The 23,576-nt window shown below is 44.5% G+C and overlaps 1 protein-coding gene across 1 annotated transcript in view; it reads left to right on the top strand.

Annotated features, from left to right (window-relative positions):
* Window positions 1–8,686: 8,686 nt before the first annotated feature.
* shc3 (SHC (Src homology 2 domain containing) transforming protein 3) overlaps window positions 8,687–23,576 on the top strand; it is a 59,823-nt gene continuing 44,933 nt past the window's right edge. The window contains exon 1 of the mRNA XM_055864078.1: window positions 8,687–11,570. Within this exon, the coding sequence (XP_055720053.1) occupies window positions 10,785–11,570 (786 nt within the window). The 5' untranslated portion in view covers window positions 8,687–10,784. The remainder of the gene's footprint in view (window positions 11,571–23,576) is intronic.

Genomic DNA, 23,576 nt, shown 5'->3' with positions numbered 1-23,576 from the left:
TGCGGGTATTATTTAATGAAGCTGCCAGTTGAGGACTTGTGAGGCATCTGTTTCTCAAACTAGACACTGTAATGTACTTGTCCTCTTTCTCAGTTGTGCACCAGGGCCTCCCACTCCTCTTTCTATTCTGATTAGAGCCAGTTTGTGCTGTTCTGTGATTGGAGTAGTACACAGCGTTGTACGAGATCTTAGGTTTCTTGGCAAATTTCTCGCATGGAACAGCCTTCATTTCTCAGAACAAGAATAGACTGACAAGTTTCAGAAGAAAGTCTTTGTTTCTGGACATTTTGAGCCTGTAATTGAACCCACAAATGCTGATGCTCCAGATACTCAACTAGTCTAAAGAAGGCCAGTTGTATTGCTTCTATAATCAGCACAACCGTTTTCAGCTGTGCTAACATAATTGCAAAAGGGTTTTCTAATGATCAATTAGCCTTTTAAAATGATTCACTTGGATTAGCTAACACAACGTGCCATTGGAACACAGGAGTGATGGTTGCTGATAATGGGCCTATGTAGATATCCCATTAAAATTAGATTCCAACCACAATAGTCATTTACAACATTAACAATGTCTACACTGTATTTCTGATCAATTTGATGTCATTTTAATATACAAAAAAAAAAAAATTATTCCAAAAAAGAGGTAATTTCTAAGTGACCCCAAACTTTTGAACAGTAGTGTAGCTAACTAAGAAGATGATCTATTGGTAAGGCTAAAGTTTTCAGTGTTCATGGGAGATCTTGACAGCTTAGGAGTTTTTCCTGTGTCAGAATTACATGGCCAGTATTGAATAGAGGAGAATCCTAGCCAATTTTTTGCGTTTGCGAGACGGTTTTACAACAGGAGTATGCAGCATTAGTTTCACCCGTATGAACTGTGGCTATTTGAGCTTATACACAGTTATACATGAGTGCCGGTGGGAAGTTATTTTAGGACATCGGACATAACAATGACATTAATACATGCTAATAGCTAAGTAGCGAGACAATCAACCAAACTACACAATATGTTTTGAATTGGCTCTCTAGTTAGTCTGTTGTATATCAGTATTTTACCTTTTGCACACACAGGTGCTGCACACACCATTACTTTTCCAAGATTTTAATTGCTGACCAAAAATGAGCTATAACTGGGCAAATAACGATCTAAACTAGCAATGAATATCAACAAATGTGCACAAGCGGCTAGACTCCCTTTGATCTCAAAATCACATCTCATGACTGCATGATTAAAAGGCTGCTTGTGGCTGTCAATGCAGGCCTACAATAATTATACTTGGATTGGGAGGATAGTGTGCAACCCATCGACTGGCTTTTTAAAAACTTGCCCAGGGCAAGCGGAAAACTGTTCATGTCGAGTCCTGCTAACAGGAAGTGTAAAGAAGGGTCTTTCCTTGAAGGACGGGGAAGGAGACGAGGGTCTCAGCTGAAGTCCAACAATTCTGATATGTTCTGTCCAGTTGTCCCTCAAAACAGACCTGCAGGTACCATCAACCAGCCTATATTTGCTCTGTGAGTGAACTTTGATTGTCAAGAGATATAGATAGATATAGAGAGCGAGAGAGAGAGAAAGAGAGGGTTCAACTGTTCATTTGTGATTGTTTATTCCACTTGCTTTGGCAATGTTAACATACACTGAGTGCACAAAACATTAGGAACATCCTCCAGAACTTAATGTAAGGAAGAAAAGGGTTATTGTCTTTATTTTGAACATAAACTGCCTCCCAATCTCATACGACAAGGTTTGCGTAATTTGGGCCTACTGCTGTGCCCATTGCTGTGCCTTTGGTTTGCAGGTAGAATTTGTCATCATACTTTAAATAGTTATTTGTAAGTACCAAGTTCAACAGCTCCGACATAAAGTCATTAGGCGGATTCACTGAGTCGTCACATGACTTTAGGAATTTGGCAATCGATTGTAGACCTTCAGCATGGGGAATGCAGGTGTACAGACTGGCCACATCTAGTGTAATGAGCTGTACATCTGACTCAAGTTGACAGTCATTTAAGCAGTTGAGTAGATCTTTTGTGTCGTTTAAAATGGATGGCAACTTAAAAAGGAAATCTTTCACAAACAAATCTATTCATTTCTAAAGGGACTCTATGACTGATCATATGCCACCGATAATAGATCTGGGTGGAGGCTGAGTAGGGTTCTTATGCACTTTCGGAAAGGAAATAAATGACTGAGGTGACACTTGTTGTAACAAGCTATTAATTTCTGATTTTAAATAGGCAAAATGGTCACTTTGAAAAAGTCGATAGGGACAGTACAGGTTCAGATGTTTTTCAATATCAGAATTGTAATAGTTCAAGTCCATAACAACTATTGTCCTGCCTTTATCCGCAGGTTTTATGACCATGTCCTTATTCTCCTTAGTGCTCCTCTTTCGGCTGGAGGAAGATTGTGACATTGGGGTCCATGGTCATTTTTTTATAAAGTTTCCAATTCCTTCAACCTGTCTGCCAAACGTGGTGACAAATGGGCTTGTAAGGTATGGGGGGGAGGAACGATGAGGGTTTTGAAAAAGTACGGGGGACCGCAGAGGGGACGCTGGATTGGGGTTCCTCATTCTTTGTAGGGTCTTCAATATGTAGCTTGTGCTGGATCTATTTAGAGAGGAAAATAAACATTTCAGGTGAAGTTGTCGCATGAATTTGTAGGTATCCACTTTCAATTTGACAACATTTTGAGTGGTAAAGAAAAACAGTTCCTTACTTAGTATAGACTCCTGTGTCAGTGTCAGGGATATTTTGGAGAGGTTCAGGACAGGAACTTGCACGTCCTTGGTGACCGCCTTGGTGGGCCCCATGCTCTGTCTGCCTCTCCTGGTTTTGGAAGCGCTACATTGATGACCTCATTTTATTTTGTGGTTCATCTAAAGACAATCTTGATGACTTTGTCTGTGACCTGAACAACTCAATGACTTTCCTTCAATTCACTGTTGAAAGTGACTCCAATAGTATCAACTTCCTAGATCTGAAAATATTCAAACTACCATCTATCGGAAACCAACAGAGAGGAATACTGTCCTCCACTTCAACAGTAATCATCCGCGACATCTCAAAACCAATATCCCGACTGGCCAGTTTCTACGCCTGAGACGCAACTACTCTACACTCAAAGAGTTTGATGCTCAGGCAAAGGACATGACACATACAGTGCATTCGGGAGGTAATTCAAACCAATTAACGTTTTCTACATTTTGTTATGTTACAAGCTTATTCTAAAATAGTCTAAAATATTTTTTCCCCCTGATCAATCGACACACAATACCCCATAATGACAAAGCAAAGAGATGTTAGCTCAATTTCGAGTCCCATAGCAAAGGGTCTGAATACTAAATATACTGTAAATATAATGTAAATATACTAATTCTATTTTTATTTTTAATACAGTTGTAAAAATGTCTAAAAACCTGTTTTTGCTTTGTCATTATGGGGTATTGTGTGTAGATTGATGAGAAAAATATATTTAATATATTTTAGAATAAGGCTGTAATTGAACAAAATGTGGAAAAAGTCAAGGGGTCTGAATACTTTCTGAATGAACTGTTTATTGTTGGATCACTAATGTTTTTATTACCACTTTGTACCACCCTCACACAGGTCTAGGCAATTGTAACTCGGGCTTCCGTGCTAACCGTGTCCCCTCGTATCGTCGCCGTTCCTCCTGCGTTATCTCCACCTGCTTCCATGGTAGGCGATCCTCTCCTGCCAATATTTCCTCCCACATCCAGGATCCTTTACTGTCCAAAATCTCGTCCCATGTCCATGATGTCTGCTCCTTCTGAACACGCTGCTTGGTCCATTTATGGTGGGTTCTTCTGTCACGTTTGTCGTATGAATCGGACCAAGGCACAGCGTGGTATATGTACATTCTTTATTATATTAAGAATGAACACTGAACAAACTAACCAAAATAACAAAACGACACGTGAAGCTATACAAATGAGTACTGACAGGCAACTACACATAGACATACAAATCACCTAGACCTACACAAACCCTAGACATACAAAAAAAACTAGACAATACAAAAACGAACATACCCACCCTAGTCACACCCTGACCTAACCAAAATATAAAGAAAACAGAGATATCTCAGGTCAGGGCGTGACACTCACACAGTCTAATCCTCTTTTTTGTGCTGCCAACCTAGGCTGTAGCACACACCCTAGGCCCTGTGAATATTCTATGAGGGGCCTAGTACTTCTGGGTATGAACAAAACGAAAAACGAAAAAAATGATGATTTATTGTTGTTATTTATTTTCTGTTATTCCAAGTCCAATTTTGACACAATAAATTAGAAAACAAGTTGATTTCTGATTTTCATTTTTCAAATTCAGAAAAAAAAACAAGCCATTTTACCTTTTTTCCACCCTCCGTTTTGACTCGGAAATCTAAATAAAACCACAAGGACATTGAATTAGTAATTAACGCTATGCTTGATTCCTTTTTGCACAAATGTAAGTTTTGCAACATAGTTTTGCAACTCATTTTCAGTGAATAAAACATTTTGTACAAAAGGTAACGTTAATGTCAAGAGAAAATACAGTCAAGAAGAAATACTGTAAAGTTTAAACGCAATTGAAAATAACGTGCACACTTTGCTTTAGTAAATGTTTTAATTAATACTAAATCATCTGTTTGTCAATCGTTTACAGCCCTCATATGACAATATTAAAATAACCCTGTAGTAACATTATCCACCAAATTCCCCCTACCATACTACAACTCATTTGTCAATGTGACATTTGTGATGGCATGTGTGCACAGGCATGCCCTCCCCATCCCTGCCAGTATACAGTGGAGCATCTCTCCCCTCACAAATACAACTCCCCGCCAGGCAGGCAGCCATGGTATTTGCTGGATTAGAGCTGTCAATCTCTTTAGCCAGCCCCCTCACCCCATTCTTGTTGCTATGCTGTCTTTGAAACTATGGTTACGGTAAAGGTGCCTTTAGGGAGTGATCATCCTGTGCTGACTTACCTCGTTTATATGGCCAATCATGGTTGACTGACTGTCTGACTGACTGGCTGTTTCAATACGGAAACAAATAAACAGTTATTTTATGACTGTTAGTTATGGGGCTAGGAAAATGATTTGATCCAAATATTCTTCTTCTTCTTTGACTAGCAAATAGACAATGACCTTGTAACTGTTCGGATACCACTGCGTTTACAAAAGCTGAGAACATATACAGTACCTGAGAGAAATAATTATTGTGTTTTTAAAATGTGTATTATTATGATTCCTATAAAATGAATTTGTTAAAATAACAAATGAAAAGCTTTTCTAAATACCATGTTCCATCATGAATGTACTGAATGTCATTACAACTGTAACATATACAGTATTTCACAGGATGAAATCAACCAGAATTGTCTGTTTCTCCATCGTGGGTTGATATGGATATTTTAACTCTGCATGCGCTCCTGGTTAAGAGGACTATTCCTCAGCCTATCTTACACACACACACACACACACACACACACACACACACACACACACACACACACACACACACACACACACACACACACACACACACACACACACACACACACACACACACACACACACACACACACACACACACACACAGCCTCGATTTCCTCTCCTCCACTTCCTGTTGCTCCTGTCTTAATGAACCAGTCTGAGAGAGGGCTTGACACACTCGAGTCATGATTATGGAGATGATCTGTCAGGGTTGTGTGGATTATTATAGTCAACAGGAAATTATTCTCTTTCTCTCTCTCTTTCTCTCTCACGCTCTCTCTTTCTCTCTCACGCTCTCTCTTTCTCTCTCACGCTCTCTCTTTCTCTCTCACGCTCTCTCTTTCACTCTCTCTTTTTCTCTCACTCTCTTTCTCTCTCACGCTCTCTCTTTCACTCTCTCTTTCACTCTCTCTTTCATAGTGGCCATTGAACGGTCTCTGTGTTTGCCATTTTCCAGTCCAGTTTTGTAACAACACAACAAAACAACATACAGTTTAATTATTCTGTATGGATTGACTGATACTCCACTGGGACCGCAGTCGTTTAGGTTACTAGGTTCTGTGTGAAATCTTATGGCACACAAACTAAATACAAGCTAAACAGTCCCCCCCCCCCCCCCCATTTCAACCAACATTAGGTATCATTACATTATATGTAACTTCTATATTACTTTATTGTCTTGTTTCTGTAGCTAAACCATCATGGACAGATTGACTCAGGGCCTTCAGCTGATGACGATGATGTGAGGTTTCCTCCGTAGTCACAACAACAACAACACATTGTACTGTACACAGTGCAGACACTAGAATAAGGTACAGACGTCCCTGTACTAATACAATTACTGTTGTTCGACACGTTCCTGCACGGATTATCAGAGGAAGTAAAAGACGAGCTTGCAGCCCGGGGAACTACCGATGGATCTTGAATCACTCATCGCCTTAAAGATCCGGATCGATGGACGGCTACGGGAACGTAGGAGGGAGAAGAGGTCTGATTCCCAATCGCTCACTCAAGGATCCCACCTTGCATCTGATGAACTCCGGATGTCCCTGGCGTCTACGTCCCCGAGAGGATCCGAGCTTACCAGAGTTCCTCCAAGAGCCCCCGAAGACTGCCGATTCACCTCTTCCCGAGTTGATGCAGCTCAGCAGGGCTAGGCTGCCTTCAGCCAAATGGGCATGCAGGCTGAACACCCAGAGCTGTCTGTATTGCAGTACTGTCGGTCATTATGTGTCTACCTGTCCCTTCAAGAGACCTAGCTCATTTGTAGGAGTGAGTATTCTGGTGGGTCTTACGGATCATTTTGCTTCCCCTCTTACTCGCCCCCCTCTGCATGCCATCATGCTATGGGGCAACCAGTCCAAGTCTCTCCAGATACTCATGGACTCGGGAGCTGATATGAATCTTATGGACGTGAGCTGGGCATCCCCACTCAACCCCTCTCCATTCCCATGGATTTTAGAGCGCTGGACGGGCGCTTTATAGGCCGGGTCACCCACCATACCACCCCCATCAACCTACGAGTGTCGGGGAACCACAGCGAGACGATCCAATTCCTGCTAGTTAAGTCTCCGCAGATTCACGTGGTATTGGGATTCTCTTGGCTCCAGCGACACAATTCCTCTATTGACTGGTCTACTGCTGCCATTGTGGGCTGGAGCCCATTCTACCACACTTTTTGCCTGAAGTCAGCTCTGCCTGCCCCGCGACATCTTCCTGGGGGCTTGGAAATTGCTTCGGACCTCTCCACTGTTCCCGTGGAGTACCAGGACCTCCGGTAGGGGTTCAGTAAGGCCCGGGCCACTTCGCTTCCGCAGCACCGACCGGTACCATAGAATGTCAAGCCTGATGCGCTGGCACGCTGCTATTGCCCCACGGCTACACCTCCGGAGGTAGAGACCATTCTCCCCTGCTCTCATATCATTACCCCCTCTGCTGTTCGTCCTCTGTTGCCCTGTACCCTCTGAATACTTCCTACGTTTCATGTGTCCAGAGTTAAATCCATGTCTCACAGCCCTTTGTCTCCTGTTTTCCAGGCCCACCCCTCTCCCCCTTCTCATCGACTGCCAACCGGCGCGGAGGAGAGGTGCTGGGTCCCCGCCAGGGACATCCTAGACCCAGGCCTCATCATGGATTTCCAATGCCGACACCCCTGTTAACCAGGTATGCGCCCAGGTAGGACGCCAGGTAGCGACCCTAGAGGAGGGGGTACTGTCACACCCTGATCTGTTTCACCTGTCTTTGTGATTGTCTCCACCCCCCTCCAGGTGTCGCCCATCTTCCCCATTATCCCCTGTGTATTTATACCTGTGTTCTCGGTTTGTCTGTTGCCAGTTAGTTTTGTTCGTTGAACCTACCAGCGTTTTCCCCTTTGCTCATGTCTTGTCAAAGTTCCTGTTTTCTAGTTTATCCCGGCTTTTACCCTTCTGCCTGCCTGCCCTGACCCTGAGCCTGCCTACCGTCCTGTACCTTTGCCCCACCTCTGGATTACCGACCTCTGCCTGCCCTGACCCTGAGCCTGCCTACCGTCCTGTACCTTTGCCCCTGTTGTTGTAATAAACATTGTTACTTCGACACAGTCTGGGTCTTACCTTAAACGTGAGAATCTTCCACCAGCCATTACATTACATTTACATTCTAGTCATTTAGCAGACGCTCTTATTCAGAGCGCATACATTTTCATACTTTTTTTTGTACTGATCCCCCGTGGGAATCGAACCCACAACCATGGCGTTGCAAGGCCTTTCAACTGAGCTACAGAGGACTATTATAGCAATTTATTATAATAGAATACATGTCTACAGTATTACATTTAGACAGAAACACAATAATACATGTTCATTTTGCAGTAGTTGCCGTTTGACATATTAACTGAATGTGTAGCTGACCACCATTCATATGCATGTAGAAAAATAGCCCTCGGTGACAAGTCATCTCAAAAGAGGGGGGGGGGGGGGGGGTACATTTTCTTTTGTAAAAATGTATATTTCAATTTCCTTTCATGTTATTCAAAATTAGCATTGCACCATGTATATCAATATTTACATCTAAATTATAACATACCTCACTGTTCAAATTACATTTTTTATAGTGTTATTAAAACCGGAAGAATCGGCACCTGCGTTCAGAATGGATTCTTCCACTATTCTGCAAGCCTACCCTGAATGAGTCATCCAGCTCGTCTCTTATTGGATAAGACCATTCCATCCCGAGGGACTGCCTTCCTTGCAGAGAGAGAGATAGAAAGGCCTTGCTCCATTCACAGAAACATTGGTATGCGAGCCTAGCTGTTTCATTCACATAAAGACTAAATAATATTTGCCTTCATCGTTCTGATTCTTCTATCGTCTTCTTTCTCAAGTCCTCTCTGATTTAGGAGAAGCTTCTTTTATCTCTCCTTCCTTTTTTGTTTGCTTTTGTTTCTGAGGAGAAAGCAAACGTGCTTTCCTTTTTTTCTGTATTTGCCAGGCAGGAAGGCGAGAGAGAGAGAGAGAGAGCGAGAGAGAGACAGATAGACAGAGAGAGAGAGAGAGATGTTGGGAGGGACTGCAGTGCAGTGCGAAATCTGCAGCGGCAGGATGAGAGAGAGCGGAAGCTTATGAATGACTGTCGGTTTTCTTAGTTGTGTCGCTCCTGTGGACATTTTACATGAATGGTTTTTGGCTTCATGTAGAAAGACTGCTGATCTAGACCGCTGCTCTACTGACGCCTTGCCTTGCTGTTTGGATGAGCCTGTCTTCATGTGTTTCTGTTCTGCGCTGAGTCAGTCTTATCTGTTTAATTTGAAAACCTGTTTTTATTCTGTTTATGAATTATTCACTGGGATAATTCAGGACAGGCAGGTTGTTATCAGAGAGGTGAAGTATCATTCTACTGATCCTTTGTCTCAGAATGTAAATAGAATATGATAATATAAATGTATAATAATAATACTGATAATATAAATTGATAATAATAATAGTGATAATGCAAATTCAACAGAGGAAGGAAAATATCTATTCTACATTGTTCAATATTTTTTGAATGATAGATTATCATGAAGTGTACTGATGCGTTTCAATACATAGATGTGTTATCTAGATGTATTTTAATAGAAGATTAGGGTCTATTTTTTGCATTTGTTTAAAATATTTGTATTAATCTCATGCCTGTGTCATCATCATGGTAGAATATAATATTTACCTTTATGATGTTATACAAGATGTGTATTGCTGTCCTTGTACGTGTCATTGCATTTCTTTTTGCACGCTCCACTGAGAACAGTATGTTAATGTAACATTCCACTTGTACATTTTGTTGCAAATACAGATACTAGTAAGATTGTCCTCTTCTTCTGAAGTACTGTGGACATGGAATAGATTCATTGCCAGCGGCATGCCTATCACTCACATCAATGTTATTTTTCCTTGTTTCCTATTTATCTGTCATCACCTGTCATCAGTAGGCTATATTCAGCATCAATTACTTAGATTTTCCCCTTCACAGGAACATAACCTCTTTTAATCCCAGTCTGTAGAGGAGTTTGTTTTAACCAGATAATGAGGGAAGGGAGTATGAAGGGAGACAAGTTGATAATCATTTATTATCTTTTATCATCAGGATATATTTTTGTCTTTGCGATTCTCTTTCCCTTTTCCCCACAACCGACCGTACCACAGAGTAAAATAGAAAAGCATTCCTGCGGTGAAGAGGACATATCCGTCTGGGAAATTTGAGAATTGATTGGTTCTAGTGTGCTGTAAGTGGGAGGATTTTTTTTTTGTAACAGGAAGTGATTTTCAGTGTTCAGTGAGCCTTTTGTTGAGAAGGTCTCTGTTCAGATCTGTGAGTCATGCTTCTGCTTTGAGCCGGTAGGCAACAGTGAGAGGAGAGCAGCAGCGCTATATAACTATATCCTCCTCTACCACGTCCATCTCTCTCTCTGCATTCTGGAAGCTTCTGGAACCTTTTTTTCACCTTTCCTCCATGTTCTATTTCCATGGATTGTGTTCTTCTTATCTGTTTATTTTCTACCAACGGATTGGATCATCGCGGCGTTGGATTTTCCTAACAGCAACCTCAGCCTCAGCATCAATAACAGCAGTAGCAGCAGCACTAACCCAGCTCTCTAACTTCCTCAGCAGCAGAGAAAATTCTAGTCAACCATCGTACAGGGCCTGCTGGGGTTACTATAAGGCATTTGCTATGTTTAAGGAGAGAAGGATAATTTACTTGGCGGCGTTACATCTGCCGGTGCGTTTGTAAGGCAGAGGAGGGGGCAGAGGCAGAGAAGAGGGGAATGCTTCACCGTACCAAATACAACAGATTCAGGAATGAGTCGGTGACGTCCGTCGATGATCTACACGGCCTCACCATGAACCCCAAGGTCTCGGCAGCCCCTGCGTCCTCCGCCGAGCCCCCGTACACCCCTCCTGCAGCGCCATCCGAGGGCGGCGTGAACCACCACCACCACCACCACAACCCCGCTGCCGACCCCGCAGACGATGGAGCCACCACCCTGTGCACCCTCATCAACAAGGTGTCCAACCTGAAATTCACCAACTCAGGCTCCAGCCTGCTGGGTATCAAGAGCCTCCCCTCCCACGTCAAGGACCTGACCCTCTCCAAGCTGCAAGGTGCTGGAGGCTCCGGTGGGGGCTCCGGTGGGGGCTCCGGTGGTGGATCCAGCGGTGGCTCCAGCTGCATTGGTAGCGGCTCTGGCTCCAGTGTGTCGTTGGCAGCCTCCGGTGGTGGTAACGGTGGTGGCAGTAGCGGTAACGGCTCCTCCTGTGGCTCAGCCTCCAGCATCTCCCACCACCACCACCCCCCCTGCTCCCACTCCCACTCCACCCAGCAAGAGCCAGGCACCATGAGCAACGCAGGGGGAAAGAAGGGCAGCAGGTTGGGGCTGGAAGAGAGGGAGGCTGGGCAGAGACAGGGACATGGAGGGGAGGACTGGGGACCTAGTGGAGGAGGAGGAGGTGGAGGAGGAGGTAACAGTGGACTGGTGAATAAATCCTGTTCCAGAGGATGGCTGCATTCCAGTGAGAAGATCTCTGGACCCGGAGTGACGTACATTGTAAAGGTTGGTGTTGATTCTTGGTTTTCCTCTCTCTCTCTCTCTCTCTCTTCATCCGTCCATTTCTTTTCCTTTTTCTCTCTCCTCTCCCCCATTCTCTCTTTTCCCTCAATGACTGAAAAGGAGAAAATGTACGGTAGCCTAACCGCCAGATCGTGATCATCATCTTGCCCTAGTGTGGGCGTAGATAGAAACAGCAGGGATTATTGTGAAGAGAAAGACCAGCAAATAATCATTGAATAATTCAGACAAACAGAGAAGGTCATCATTGATAAAACCAGAGAAAACCCTTTGATGCCATAACAAAAGGCCATCTAACATGCCTCCACCGTCCGGATGCTTTTATTTTTATCAATGTGTTTATGCTTTTATGTTTATGATCATCTTCCTCCTTTCATGCCTTTATATGTTTTGACGCAGGTTAGGTTACAACATGTTTGCCTGTACTGTATATGACTGTATTGAATATGTACTGTACTGTATATGTACTGTACTGTGTACTGTACTGTATATGTACTGTACTGTATATGTACTGTATATGTACTGTACTGTATATGTACTGTACTGTATATGTACTGTATATGTACTGTACTGTATATGTACTGTATATGTACTGTACTATATATGTACTGTACATGTACTGTATATGTACTGTATATGTATTGTATATGTATATGTACTGTATATGTACTGTACTGTATACATACTGAACTGTATATGTCTATGTACTGTATATGTACTGTATATGTACTGTACTGTATATGTACTGTATATGTACTGTACTATATATGTACTGTACATGTACTGTATATGTACTGTATATGTATTGTATATGTATATGTACTGTATATGTACTGTACTGTATACATACTGAACTGTATATGTCTATGTACTGTATATGTACTGTATATGCATTGTATATGTATATGTACTGTACTGTATATGTACTGTTGAAGTCGGAAGTTTACATACACTTAGGTTGGAGTCATTCAACCATTCCACAAATTTCTTGTTAACAAACTATAGTTTTGGCACGTTGGTTAGGACATCTACTTTATGCATGTGTAACGGATGTGAAATGGCTAGCTAGTTAGCGGGTACGTGCTAGTAGCATTTCAATCAGTTACGTCACTTGCTCTGAGACTTAAGTAGTGTTGCCCCTTGCTTTGCAAGGGCCGTGGCTTTTGTGGAGCGATGGGTAACGCTGCTTCGTGGGTGACTGTTGTCGATGTGTGCAGAGGGTCCCTGGTTCGCGCCCGTTTCGGGGCGAGGGGACGGTTTAAAGTTATACTGTTACATTGATGCTGTTGACCCGGATCACTGGTTGCTGCGGAAAAGGAGGAGGTTGAAAGGGGGGTGAGTGTAACGGATGTGAAATGGCTAGCTAGTTAGCGGGTACGTGCTAGTAGCATTTCAATCAGTTACGTCACTTGCTCTGAGACTTAAGTAGTGTTGCCCCTTGCTTTGCAAGGGCCGTGGCTTTTGTGGAGCGATGGGTAACGCTGTTTCGTGGGTGACTGTTGTCGATGTGTGCAGAGGGTCCCTGGTTCGCGCCCGTGTCGGGGCGAGGGGACGGTTTAAAGTTATACTGTTACACATGACACAAGTAATTTTTCCAACAATTTTTTACAGACAGATTATTTCACTTATAATTCACTGTATCACAATTCCAGTGAGTCAGAAGTTTACATACACTAAGCTGACTGTGCCTTTAAACAGCTTGGAAAATTCCAGAAAATTATGTCATGGCTTTAGAAGCTTCTGTTAGGCTAATTGACATCATTTGAGTCAATTGGAGGTGTATCTGTCAATGTATTTCAAGGCCTACCTTCAAACTCATCGCCTCTTTGCTTGATATCATGGGAAAAAAAGAAATCAGCCAAGACCTCAGAAAAAAAATTGTAGACCTCCACAAGTCTGGTTCATACTTGGGAGCCATTTTCCAAACACCTGAAGGTACCACGTTCATCTATACAAGCAATAGTATGCAAGTATAAACACCATGGGACCACACAGCCGTCATACCGCTCAGGAAGGAGATGCGTTCTGTCTCCTAGAGATGAACATACTTTGATGCGAAAAGTGCAAATCAATCCCAGAACAACAGAAAGGACCTTGTGAGATGCTGGAAGAAACAGGTACAAAAGTATCTACATCCACAATAAAACGAGTCCTATATCGACATAACCTGAAAGGCCGCTCAGCAAGGAAGAAGCCACTGCTCCAAAACCGCCATAAAAAAGCCAGACTACGGTTTTCAACTGCACATGGGGACAAAGATTGTACTTTTTGGAGAAATGTTCTCTGGTCTGATGAAACAAAAATAGAACTGTTTGGCCATAATGAGCATCGTTATGTTTGGAGGAAAAAGGGGGAGGCTTGCAAGCCGAAGAACACCATCCCAACCGTGAAGCACTGGGGTAGCAGCATCATGTTGTGGGGGTGCTTTGCTGCAGGAGGGACGGTGCACTTCACAAAATAGATGGCATCATGAGGCAGGAAAATGATGTGAATATATTGAAGCAACATCTCAAGGTATCAGTCAGAAAGTTAAAGCTTGGTCGCAAATGGGTCTTCCGAATGGACAATGACCGCAAGCATACTTCCAAAGTTGTGGCAAAATGGCGTAAGGACAACAAAGTCAAGGTATTGGAGTGGCCATCACAAAGCCCTGACCTCAACCCTATAGAAAATGTGTGGGCAGAACTGAAAAAGCGTGTGCAAGCAAGGAGGCCTACAAAGCTGACTCAGTTACTCCAGCTCTGTCAGGAGGAATGGGCCAAAGTTCACCCAACTTATTGTGGGAAGCTTGTGGAAGGCTACCCGAAACGTTTGACCCAAGTTAATCAATTTAAAGGCAATGCTACCAAATACTAATTGAGTGTATGTAAACTTCTGACCCACTGGGAATGTGATGAAAGAAATAAAAGCTGAAATAAATCATTCTCTCTACTATTATTCTGACATTTCACATTCTTAAAATAAAGTGGGGATCCTAACTGACCTAAAACTGAATTTTTACTGGGATTAAATGTCAGGAATTGTGATAAACTGAGTTTAATGTACTGTATTGTATATGTACTGTATATGTACTGTATTGTACTGTGTATGTACGGTGCTGTGTATGTACTGTATATGTACTGTATTGTATATGTATATGTACTGTGTATGTACTGTACTGTATATGTACTGTATTGTATATGTATATGTACTGTATATGTACTGTACTGTATATGTATTGAATATGTATATGTACTGTATATTTACTGTACTGTATATGTATATGTACTGTATATGTACTGTACTGTATACGTACTGCATATGTACTGTACTGTACTGTATATGTACTGTACTGTATATGTATATGTACTGTATATGTACTGTACTGTATATGTACTGTATATGTATATGTACTGTATATGTATATGTACTGTACTGTATATGTATATGTACTGTGTATGTGCTGTACTGTATATGTACTGTATTGTATATGTATATGTACTGTATATGTACTGTACTGTATATGTACTGTATATGTGGAGACTGAATACTGCTGTGGCTCTAGCTAGTGATACAAGGAAGAGAATCAGACAGGCAGCAAAATGCTTGTCCTCACCTACTGTTCTCAGACCATATCAGTGTACCTGCACAAGTGTATTCAGTCACTAAGAGTTTACACCGTTTACGCAATACAGATTTGCACAAAGTTGAACTAAATGTAGGCTATCGTTGTTGTAAGTAACAGATTCTGAAAATGAATGGAGGAAATATGAATGAAGAGGACCTGTACAAGGTGTGGTTGGAACAGCTAAAACACACAACAGAATCTGCAGATTCTTTCCAATACAATAATTAGCAATGCTGATTCCTGGGAGCCTTTATAGCACTTTCTCCTGTACATTAAATTAATACATATCTGCTCATTTCTATGTTTTAATTGATTTTGAGAAATGCAGCATAACAGTTTGTCAGGTGAAAGAACACAAAGCAAACACATAATGTATCATCAGAATTTCATAGAGTCTGACATATCTGAATCAGGCATGTTCATGTCCAATGACACATTTCCTGTCTGGTGTTAGTCCATTAACAAATAGGCAGCAGTGGGGTTAGAGTGAGTTAGTTTGACCGACACACACAGCCAGTTGAATCAATACATTGAAAGTGTCCACAGAGGGGAAAGGGGAAATAGGTCTCTCTCATCTCCCCCATGCACTTTTCCCCAGTCTTAATGCGTTCCAAATGGAACCCTATTCCCTATATAGTGCACTACTTTTGACCAGAGCCCTAGCGCTATGTAGGGGATAGGGTGCAATATGGGATGCAGGACCTATCTGCTGTGCCTGTTTATTGAGTTATTGGTGCTATTCTGCTCTTGGGCCTTTTAATTAATGTCATGTGGTCGTGGTTACACACCATGCTCCATTAGGTTAACAGAGCAGTGGTTGGCATTGACACACAGCCGGCGTTTTGACTGACACTTATTCTAGACATAGTCGTATTTCCGTGGTGAACATTCTAGACACGGAAGTCTATTTTAACGCTACACTGGTAGATCATTTGTTCATGTCTGTTGATAGTGTGTTGTATTACGATGCTATATGGTGTCTTTCATGTGTATTGTCAGACACATTGGCTATGCTAACCGTGTTCTGGACGCAACGCTGAAATATTTATTGTGATATACTGGTACACTCTGTGTTGATAATGTGTAATAACAATGAAAAATATATATTTATTAGAAATTGCACTTTGAATTCAGTTTACGAGCAACTGAACCCAGTAATCCTTTAACACGCTGTTCTCCATACTTCCCGGTAACCATAGCAATCCTCCTCGTGTCTCTCCCTGGCCAAGTTAGTGTTTGATTCTTGACTAAAGGTGTAGCTACATATTAAATGCAATTTTCCGTAGCTTACAACACAGTCAATAGGCTATTCATATAAAGCTTCAGGTGTGGTCTAGTGAGGATAGCCAGTGGGTACATGTAGGTTGGGCTATAATATACCAGATATCCCTTGATTGGTAAATAGTGTGGGATGTTGCATTTTTTTGTGGTTCTTGATAAAAATGTTCTGATTACATTTGCTACTGTGTCTCTGGTTCAATAGTTGCTTGGTATTACATTCTTTCTCTTTCTGTTGCTACTTTGCCTGCAACATGCAACGAGGGTTCAGTGTCAGATTAGATTAAAATAGGATTAGCTCTCTGCACCTGCCTTTGTTTCTGTTATGTGTAATAAATGCAGTAATTTGATAAACAGTGATGCGTACATTGGAAATGCACTGTAAAACAAATGTGGCCTGGTTGGTTGAAATATTGTAGGCCCATTGCATTGTGAGCTATATTTATAGCTATTTATATGTCCTGGCTAGCAATATACTATTCAGACTATATTTTTGAGTTCTCCCCTCTCCACTCATCTCTCTCTCCACTCATCTCTCTCTCCACTCATCTCTCTCTCTCCACTCATCTCTCTCTCCACTGCCTGAAGTAAGTTGGACTTTGTTCCTTTTCATTCTCTCCATGATTCAAAAAACATGGTTTGTTATTTACCGGCAAAACATGGCATCTAAACAGTATAACAACACTGCAGGTCCCGTAGCCTGTAACCACCCCCTACTGTTGATTTACCTTCCACCACCTTTACATGGTCCTGCATTGTGGTTACAAAACCTCACACATTGACAGACACCTCAGTTGATTAACTGTGGGTACTCACTTTGGGTACTGTGAAAGACATGTACTTCCAGAGAAAATCGATAAATAAAGATCTGTTTCTATTCTATTCCAAGCTCTAAATATCATAGTTTCTGTGCACGTAATATATCCATAGCATTCTGTATCTCCTTTGACCAAAAGGCTACAGAGGTTAACCAACCAGCCAGGAAACACACTGCACTGTGCATGATTATTATTAAGTGTTTTTCATTCATTTCCTCCTTTTGCCCTGTTTGATTAGACCCACTTCTTTATGAGTCTGTCTGAGTGAAGATGAGGAGAGAAACTCCATCTCGCTCTTTTTTTTATTCTAGGGACAAAATGTTCCCTGCCAGTGGCATTAGCCAGCTAGAAGAGAGGAGGGTATGTGGGTGGATGTTATACTGCATGGGATTGGAAGACAATTACATTCATTGGATCATACTGCACTAACAGGTGTCTCTCTGTGAGAGGAAATTAGTCCCCTGGATAGTGTAGGTCACCGTGCTTACAGACACTAACCGTCCCTGGCCTGTTCTTATAGCTCAGACAGACACTAACCTGGCCAGCTGCTATAGCTCAGACAGACACTAACCTGGCCTGCTGCTATAGCTCTGATAGACACTAACCTGGCCTGCTGCTATAGCTCAGACAGACACTTACCTTCCCGGGCCTGCTGCTATAGCTCAGACAGACACTAACCTGGCCTGCTGCTATAGCTCAGACAAACACTAACCTCCCTGGCCTGCTGCTATAGCTCAGACAGACACTAACCTGCCCTACTGCTATAGCTCAGACAGACGCTAACCTTGCCTGGCCTGCTGCTATAGCTCAGACAGACGCTAACCTGGCCTGGCCTGCTGCTATAGCTCAGACAGACACTGACCTGGCCTGGCCTGCTGCTATAGCTCAGACAGACACTAATCTGGCCTGCTGCTTTAGCTCAGACAGACAAGAACCTTCCCTTGCCTGCTGCTATAGCTCAGACAGACACTGACCTGGCCTGCTGCTATAACTCAGACAGACACTAACAAACCCTGGCCTGCTGCTATATCTCAGACAGACACTAACCTGGCCTGCTGCTATAGCTCAGACAGACACTAACCTGGCCTGCTGCTATAGCTCAGACTGACCTGGCCTGGCCTGCTGCTATAGCTCAGACAGACACTAATCTGGCCTGCTGCTTTAGCTCAGACAGACAAGAACCTGCCCTTGCCTGCTGCTATAGCTCAGACAGGCACTGACCTGGCCTGACCTGCTGCTATAGCTCAGACAGACACAAACCTGTTCTGGCCTGCTGCTATAGCTCAGACAGACACAATCTTGAGCTGCTCCTATAGCTCAGACAGACACTAACCTGGCCTGCTGCTATAGGTCAGACAGACACTAACCTGGCCTGCTGCTATAGCTCAGACAGACGCTAACCTGGCCTGGCCTGCTGCTATAGCTCAGACAGACGCTAACCTGGCCTGGCCTGCTGCTATAGCTGAGACAGACACTAACCTACCCTGGCCTGCTGCTATATCTCAGACAGACACTAACCTGGCCTGCTGCTTTAGCTCAGACAGACACTAACCTGGCCTGCTGCTATAGCTCAGACAGACATTAACAAATCCTGGCCTGCTGCTATATCTCAGACAGACACTAACTTGGCCTGCTGCTATATCTCAGACAGACACTAACCTGGCCTGCTGCTATATCTCAGACAGACACTAACCTGGCCTGCTGCTATAGCTCAGACAGACACTAACCTGGCCTGCTGCCATAGCTCAGACAGACACTAACCTGGCCTGCTGCTATAGCTCAGACAGACACTAACCTAGCCTGCTGCTTTAGCCCAGACAGACACTAACCTGGCCTGCTGCTATAGCTCAGACAGATATTAACCTGGCCTGCTGCTATAGCTCAGACAAACACTAACCTTCCCTGGCCTACTGCTATAGCTCAGAAAGACACTAACCTGGCCTGGCCTGCTGCTTTAGCTCAAACAGACACCAACCTAGCCTGGCCTGCTGCTATCACTCAGACAGATGCTAACCTGGCCTGCCCTGCTGCTATAGCTCAGACAGACACTAACCTGGCCTGCTGCTATAGCTCAGACAGACACTAACCTTCCCTGGCCTGCTGCTTTAGCTCAGACAGACACTAACCTTCCCTGGCCTGCTGCTATAGCTCTGACAGATAGTAACCTGGCCTGCTGCTATAGCTCAGACATACACTAACCTTCCCTGGCCTGCTGCTTTAGCTCAGACAGACACTAACCTTCCCTGGCCCGCTGCTATAGCTCAGACAGACAAGATCCTGCCCTTGCTTGCTCAAATAGCTCAGACATACACGAACCTGGCCTGCTGCTATAGCTCAGACATACACTAGCCTTCCCTGGCCTGCTGCTATAGCTGAGACAGACACTGACATGGCCTGCTGCTATAGCTAAGACAGACACAAACCTGTTCTGGCCTGCTGCTATAGCTCAGACAGACACTATCCTGAGCTGCTCCTATTACTCAGACAGACACTAACCTACCATGGCCTGCTGCTATATCTCAGACAGACACTAACCTGGCCTGATGCTTTAGCTCAGACAGACACTAACCTGGCCTGCTGCTTTAGCTCAGACAAACACTAACCTGGCCTGCTGATGTTCTCAAACAGACACCAACCTAGCCTGGCCTGCTGCTATCGCTCAGACAGATGCTAACCTGGCCTGGCCTTCTGCTATATCTCAAACAGACACTAACCTGGCCTGATGCTTTAGCTCAGACAAACACTAACCTGGCCTGCTGATGTTCTCAAACAGACACCAACCTAGCCTGGCCTGCTGCTATCGCTCAGACAGATGCTAACCTGGCCTGGCCTGCTGCTATATCTCAGACAGACACTAACCTGGCCTGCTGCTATAGCTCAGACAGACACTAACCTGGCCTGCTGCTATAGCTCAGACAGACACTAACCTGGCCTGCTGCTATAGCTCGGACAGACACTAACCTACCATGGCCTGCTGCTATAGCTAGACAGACACTAACCTGGCCTGCTGCTATAGCTCAGACAGACACTAACCTGGCCTGCTGCTATATCTCAGACAGACACTAACCTGGCCTGCTGCTTTAGCTCAGACAAACACTAACCTGGCCTGCTGATGTTCTCAAACAGACACCAACCTAGCCTGGCCTGCTGCTATCGCTCAGACAGATGCTAACCTGCCCTGGCTTGCTCAAATAGCTCATACGTACACTAACCTGACCTGCTGCTATAGCTCAGACAGACACTAACCTGGCCTGCTGCTATAGCTCAGGCAGACACTAAACTTCTCTGGCCTGCTTATATAGCTCAGATGGAGACTAATCTTACCTGGCCTGCTGCAATAACTCAGACATACACTAACCTGGCCTGCTGCTCTATCTCAGACAGACACTAACCTCCCCTGACCTGCTGCTATAGCTCAGACAAACACTAACCTGGCCTGCTGCTATAGCTCTGACAGACACCAACCTTCCCTGGCCTGCTGCTATAGCTCCGACAGACACAAACCTGGCCTGGCCTGCTTCTGTAGGTCAGACAGACATTAACCTCCCTGGCCTGCTGCTATAGCTCAGACAAACACTAACCTGGCCTGCTGCTATAGCTCTGACAGACACCAACCTTCCCTGGCCTGCTGCTATAGCTCCGACAGACACTAACCTGGCCTGCTGCTATAGCTTAGACAGACACTAACCTGCCCTGGCCTGCTGCTATAGCTCAGACAGAAACTAACTTACCCTGACCTGCTGCTATAGCTCAGACAGACACTAACCCGGCCTGCTGCTATAACTCAGACATACACTAACCTGGCCTGTTGATATAGTTTAGACAGACACCAACCCACCCTGGCTTGCTACTATAGCTCAGACAGACACTATCCTGCTCTGCTGCTCTAACTCAGACAGGCACTAACCGTCCCTGGCCTGCTGCTATAGCTCAGACAGACACTAACCTGGAATGGACTGATGCTATAGCTCAGAAAGACACTAACCTGGCCTGCTGCTCTATCTCAGACAGACACCAACCTTCCCTGGCCTGCTGCTATAGCTCAGACAGACACTAACCTGGCCTGCTGCTCCATCTCAGACAGACACCAACCTTTCCTGGCCTGCTGCTATAGCTCAGAAAGACACTAACCTGGCCTGCTGCTCTATCTCAGACAGACACCAACCTTTCCTGGCCTGCTGCTATAGCTCAGACAGACACTAACCTGGAATGGACTGATGCTATAGCTCAGAAAGACACTAACTTGGCCTGGTGCTATAGCTCAGACAGACACTAACCTAGCCTGCTGCCATAGCTCAGACAGACACTAACCTGGCTTGCTGCTATTGCTCAGACAGACACTAACCTGGAATGGACTGCTGCTATAGCTCAGACAGACACTAAACTGGCCTGCTGCTCTATCTCAAACAGACACGAACCTACCCAAGCCTGCTGCTATAGCTCAGACAGACACTAACCTGGCCTGCTGCTTAAACTCAGACATACACTAACCTGGCCTGCTGCTATAGCTCAAACAGACACCAACCTAGCTGGCCTGCTGCTATAGCTCAGACAGACACTAACCTGGCCTGCTGCTATAGCTCAGACAGACACTAATCTGGCCTGCTGCTTTAGCTCAGACAGACACTAACCTCCTCTGGCCTGCTGCTATAGCTCAGACATACACTAACTTGGCCTGCTGCTATAGCTCAAACAGACACTAACCTTGCCTGGCCTGCTGCTATTTCTCAGACAGATACTAAACTTCCCTGGCCTACTGCTATAGATCAGACAGACACCTACCTGGCCTGTTGCTATAGCTCAGACACACACTAACCAGCACTGGCCTGATCCTACAGCTCAGACAGACACCAACCTTCCCTGGCCTGCTGTTATAGCTCAGACAGACACCAACCTTTCCCTGGCCTGCTGTTATAGCTCAGACAGATACTAACCTACCCTGGCCTGCTGCTATAGCTCAGACAGACACTAACCTGCCCTGGCCTGCTGCTATAGCTCAGACAGAGGGTAACCTTCCCTGAGCTGCTATAGCTCAGACATACACTAACCTGGCCTGCTGCTATAGCTCAGACAGAATCTGACCTGGCCTGGCCTGCTGCTGTCGCTCATACAGCCACTAACCTGGCCTGATGCTTTACCTCAGACAGATACTAACCTGGCCTGCTGCAATTGCTCAGACAGACACTAACCTGGCCTTCTGCCTTAGCTCAGACAGTAACCCTCTCTGGCCTGCTGCTCTAGCTCACCTAGACACTAACCTGCCCTGGCCTGCTGCAATTGCTCAGACAGAAACTAACCTCCTTTGGCCTGCTGCCATAGCTCAGACAGACATAACCTGCCCTGGCCTGCTGCTATAGGTCAGCCAGACATGACCCTGCCCTGTCCTGCTGCTATAGCTCAGACAGATATGAACCTGCCCTGTCCTGCTGCTATAGCTCAGACAGATACTAACCTGGCCTGCTGCTATAGCTCAGACAGGCGCTAATCTGGCCTGCTGCTATAGCTCAGACAGGCGCTAACATGGCCTGCTGCTATAGCTCAGACAGACACTAACCTGGCCTGTTGCTATAGCTTAGACAGACACCAACCTTCCCTGGCCTGCTGCTTATAGCTCAGACAGACACTAACCTGGCCTGCTGCTATAGCTCAGACAGACACTAACCTGGCCTGCTGCTATAACTCAGACAGACACTAACCTGGCCTGCTGCTATAACTCAGAAAGACACTAACCTGGCCTGCTGCTATAGCTCAGACAGACACTAACCTCCCTGGCCTGCTGCTATAGCTCAGACAGACACGAACCTGGCCTGCTGCTATAGCTCTCAGACAGACAATAACCTCCCTGGCCTGCTGCTATAGCTCAGACAGACACGAACCTGGCCTGCTGCTATAGCTCTCAGACAGACACCAAACAACCCTGGCCTGCTGCTTTAGCTCAGACAGACACTAACCTGGCCTGCTGCTATAGCTCAGACAGACACTAACCTGGCCTGCTGCTATAGCTCAGACAGACACTAAACTGGCCTGCTGCTATAGCTCAGACAGACACTAACCTGGCCTGCTGCTATATCTCAGACAGACACTAACCTGGCCTGCTGCTATAGCTCAGACAGACACTAACCTGCCCTGGCTTGCTCTTATAGCTGAGACAGACACTAACCTGGCCTGCTGCTATAACTCAGACATACACTAACCTGGTCTGTTTATATAGCTTAGGCAGACACCAACTTTCCTGGTCTGCTGCTATAGCTCAGAAAGACACTAACCTGGCCTGGCCTGCTGCTTTAG

The sequence above is a fragment of the Salvelinus fontinalis genome, chromosome 2, assembly GCF_029448725.1.
Source record: "Salvelinus fontinalis isolate EN_2023a chromosome 2, ASM2944872v1, whole genome shotgun sequence".
NCBI lineage: Eukaryota > Metazoa > Chordata > Actinopteri > Salmoniformes > Salmonidae > Salvelinus > Salvelinus fontinalis.
The sequence above is the reverse complement of the archived record's forward strand: the minus strand, read 5'-3'. Positions and strand labels throughout refer to the sequence as shown.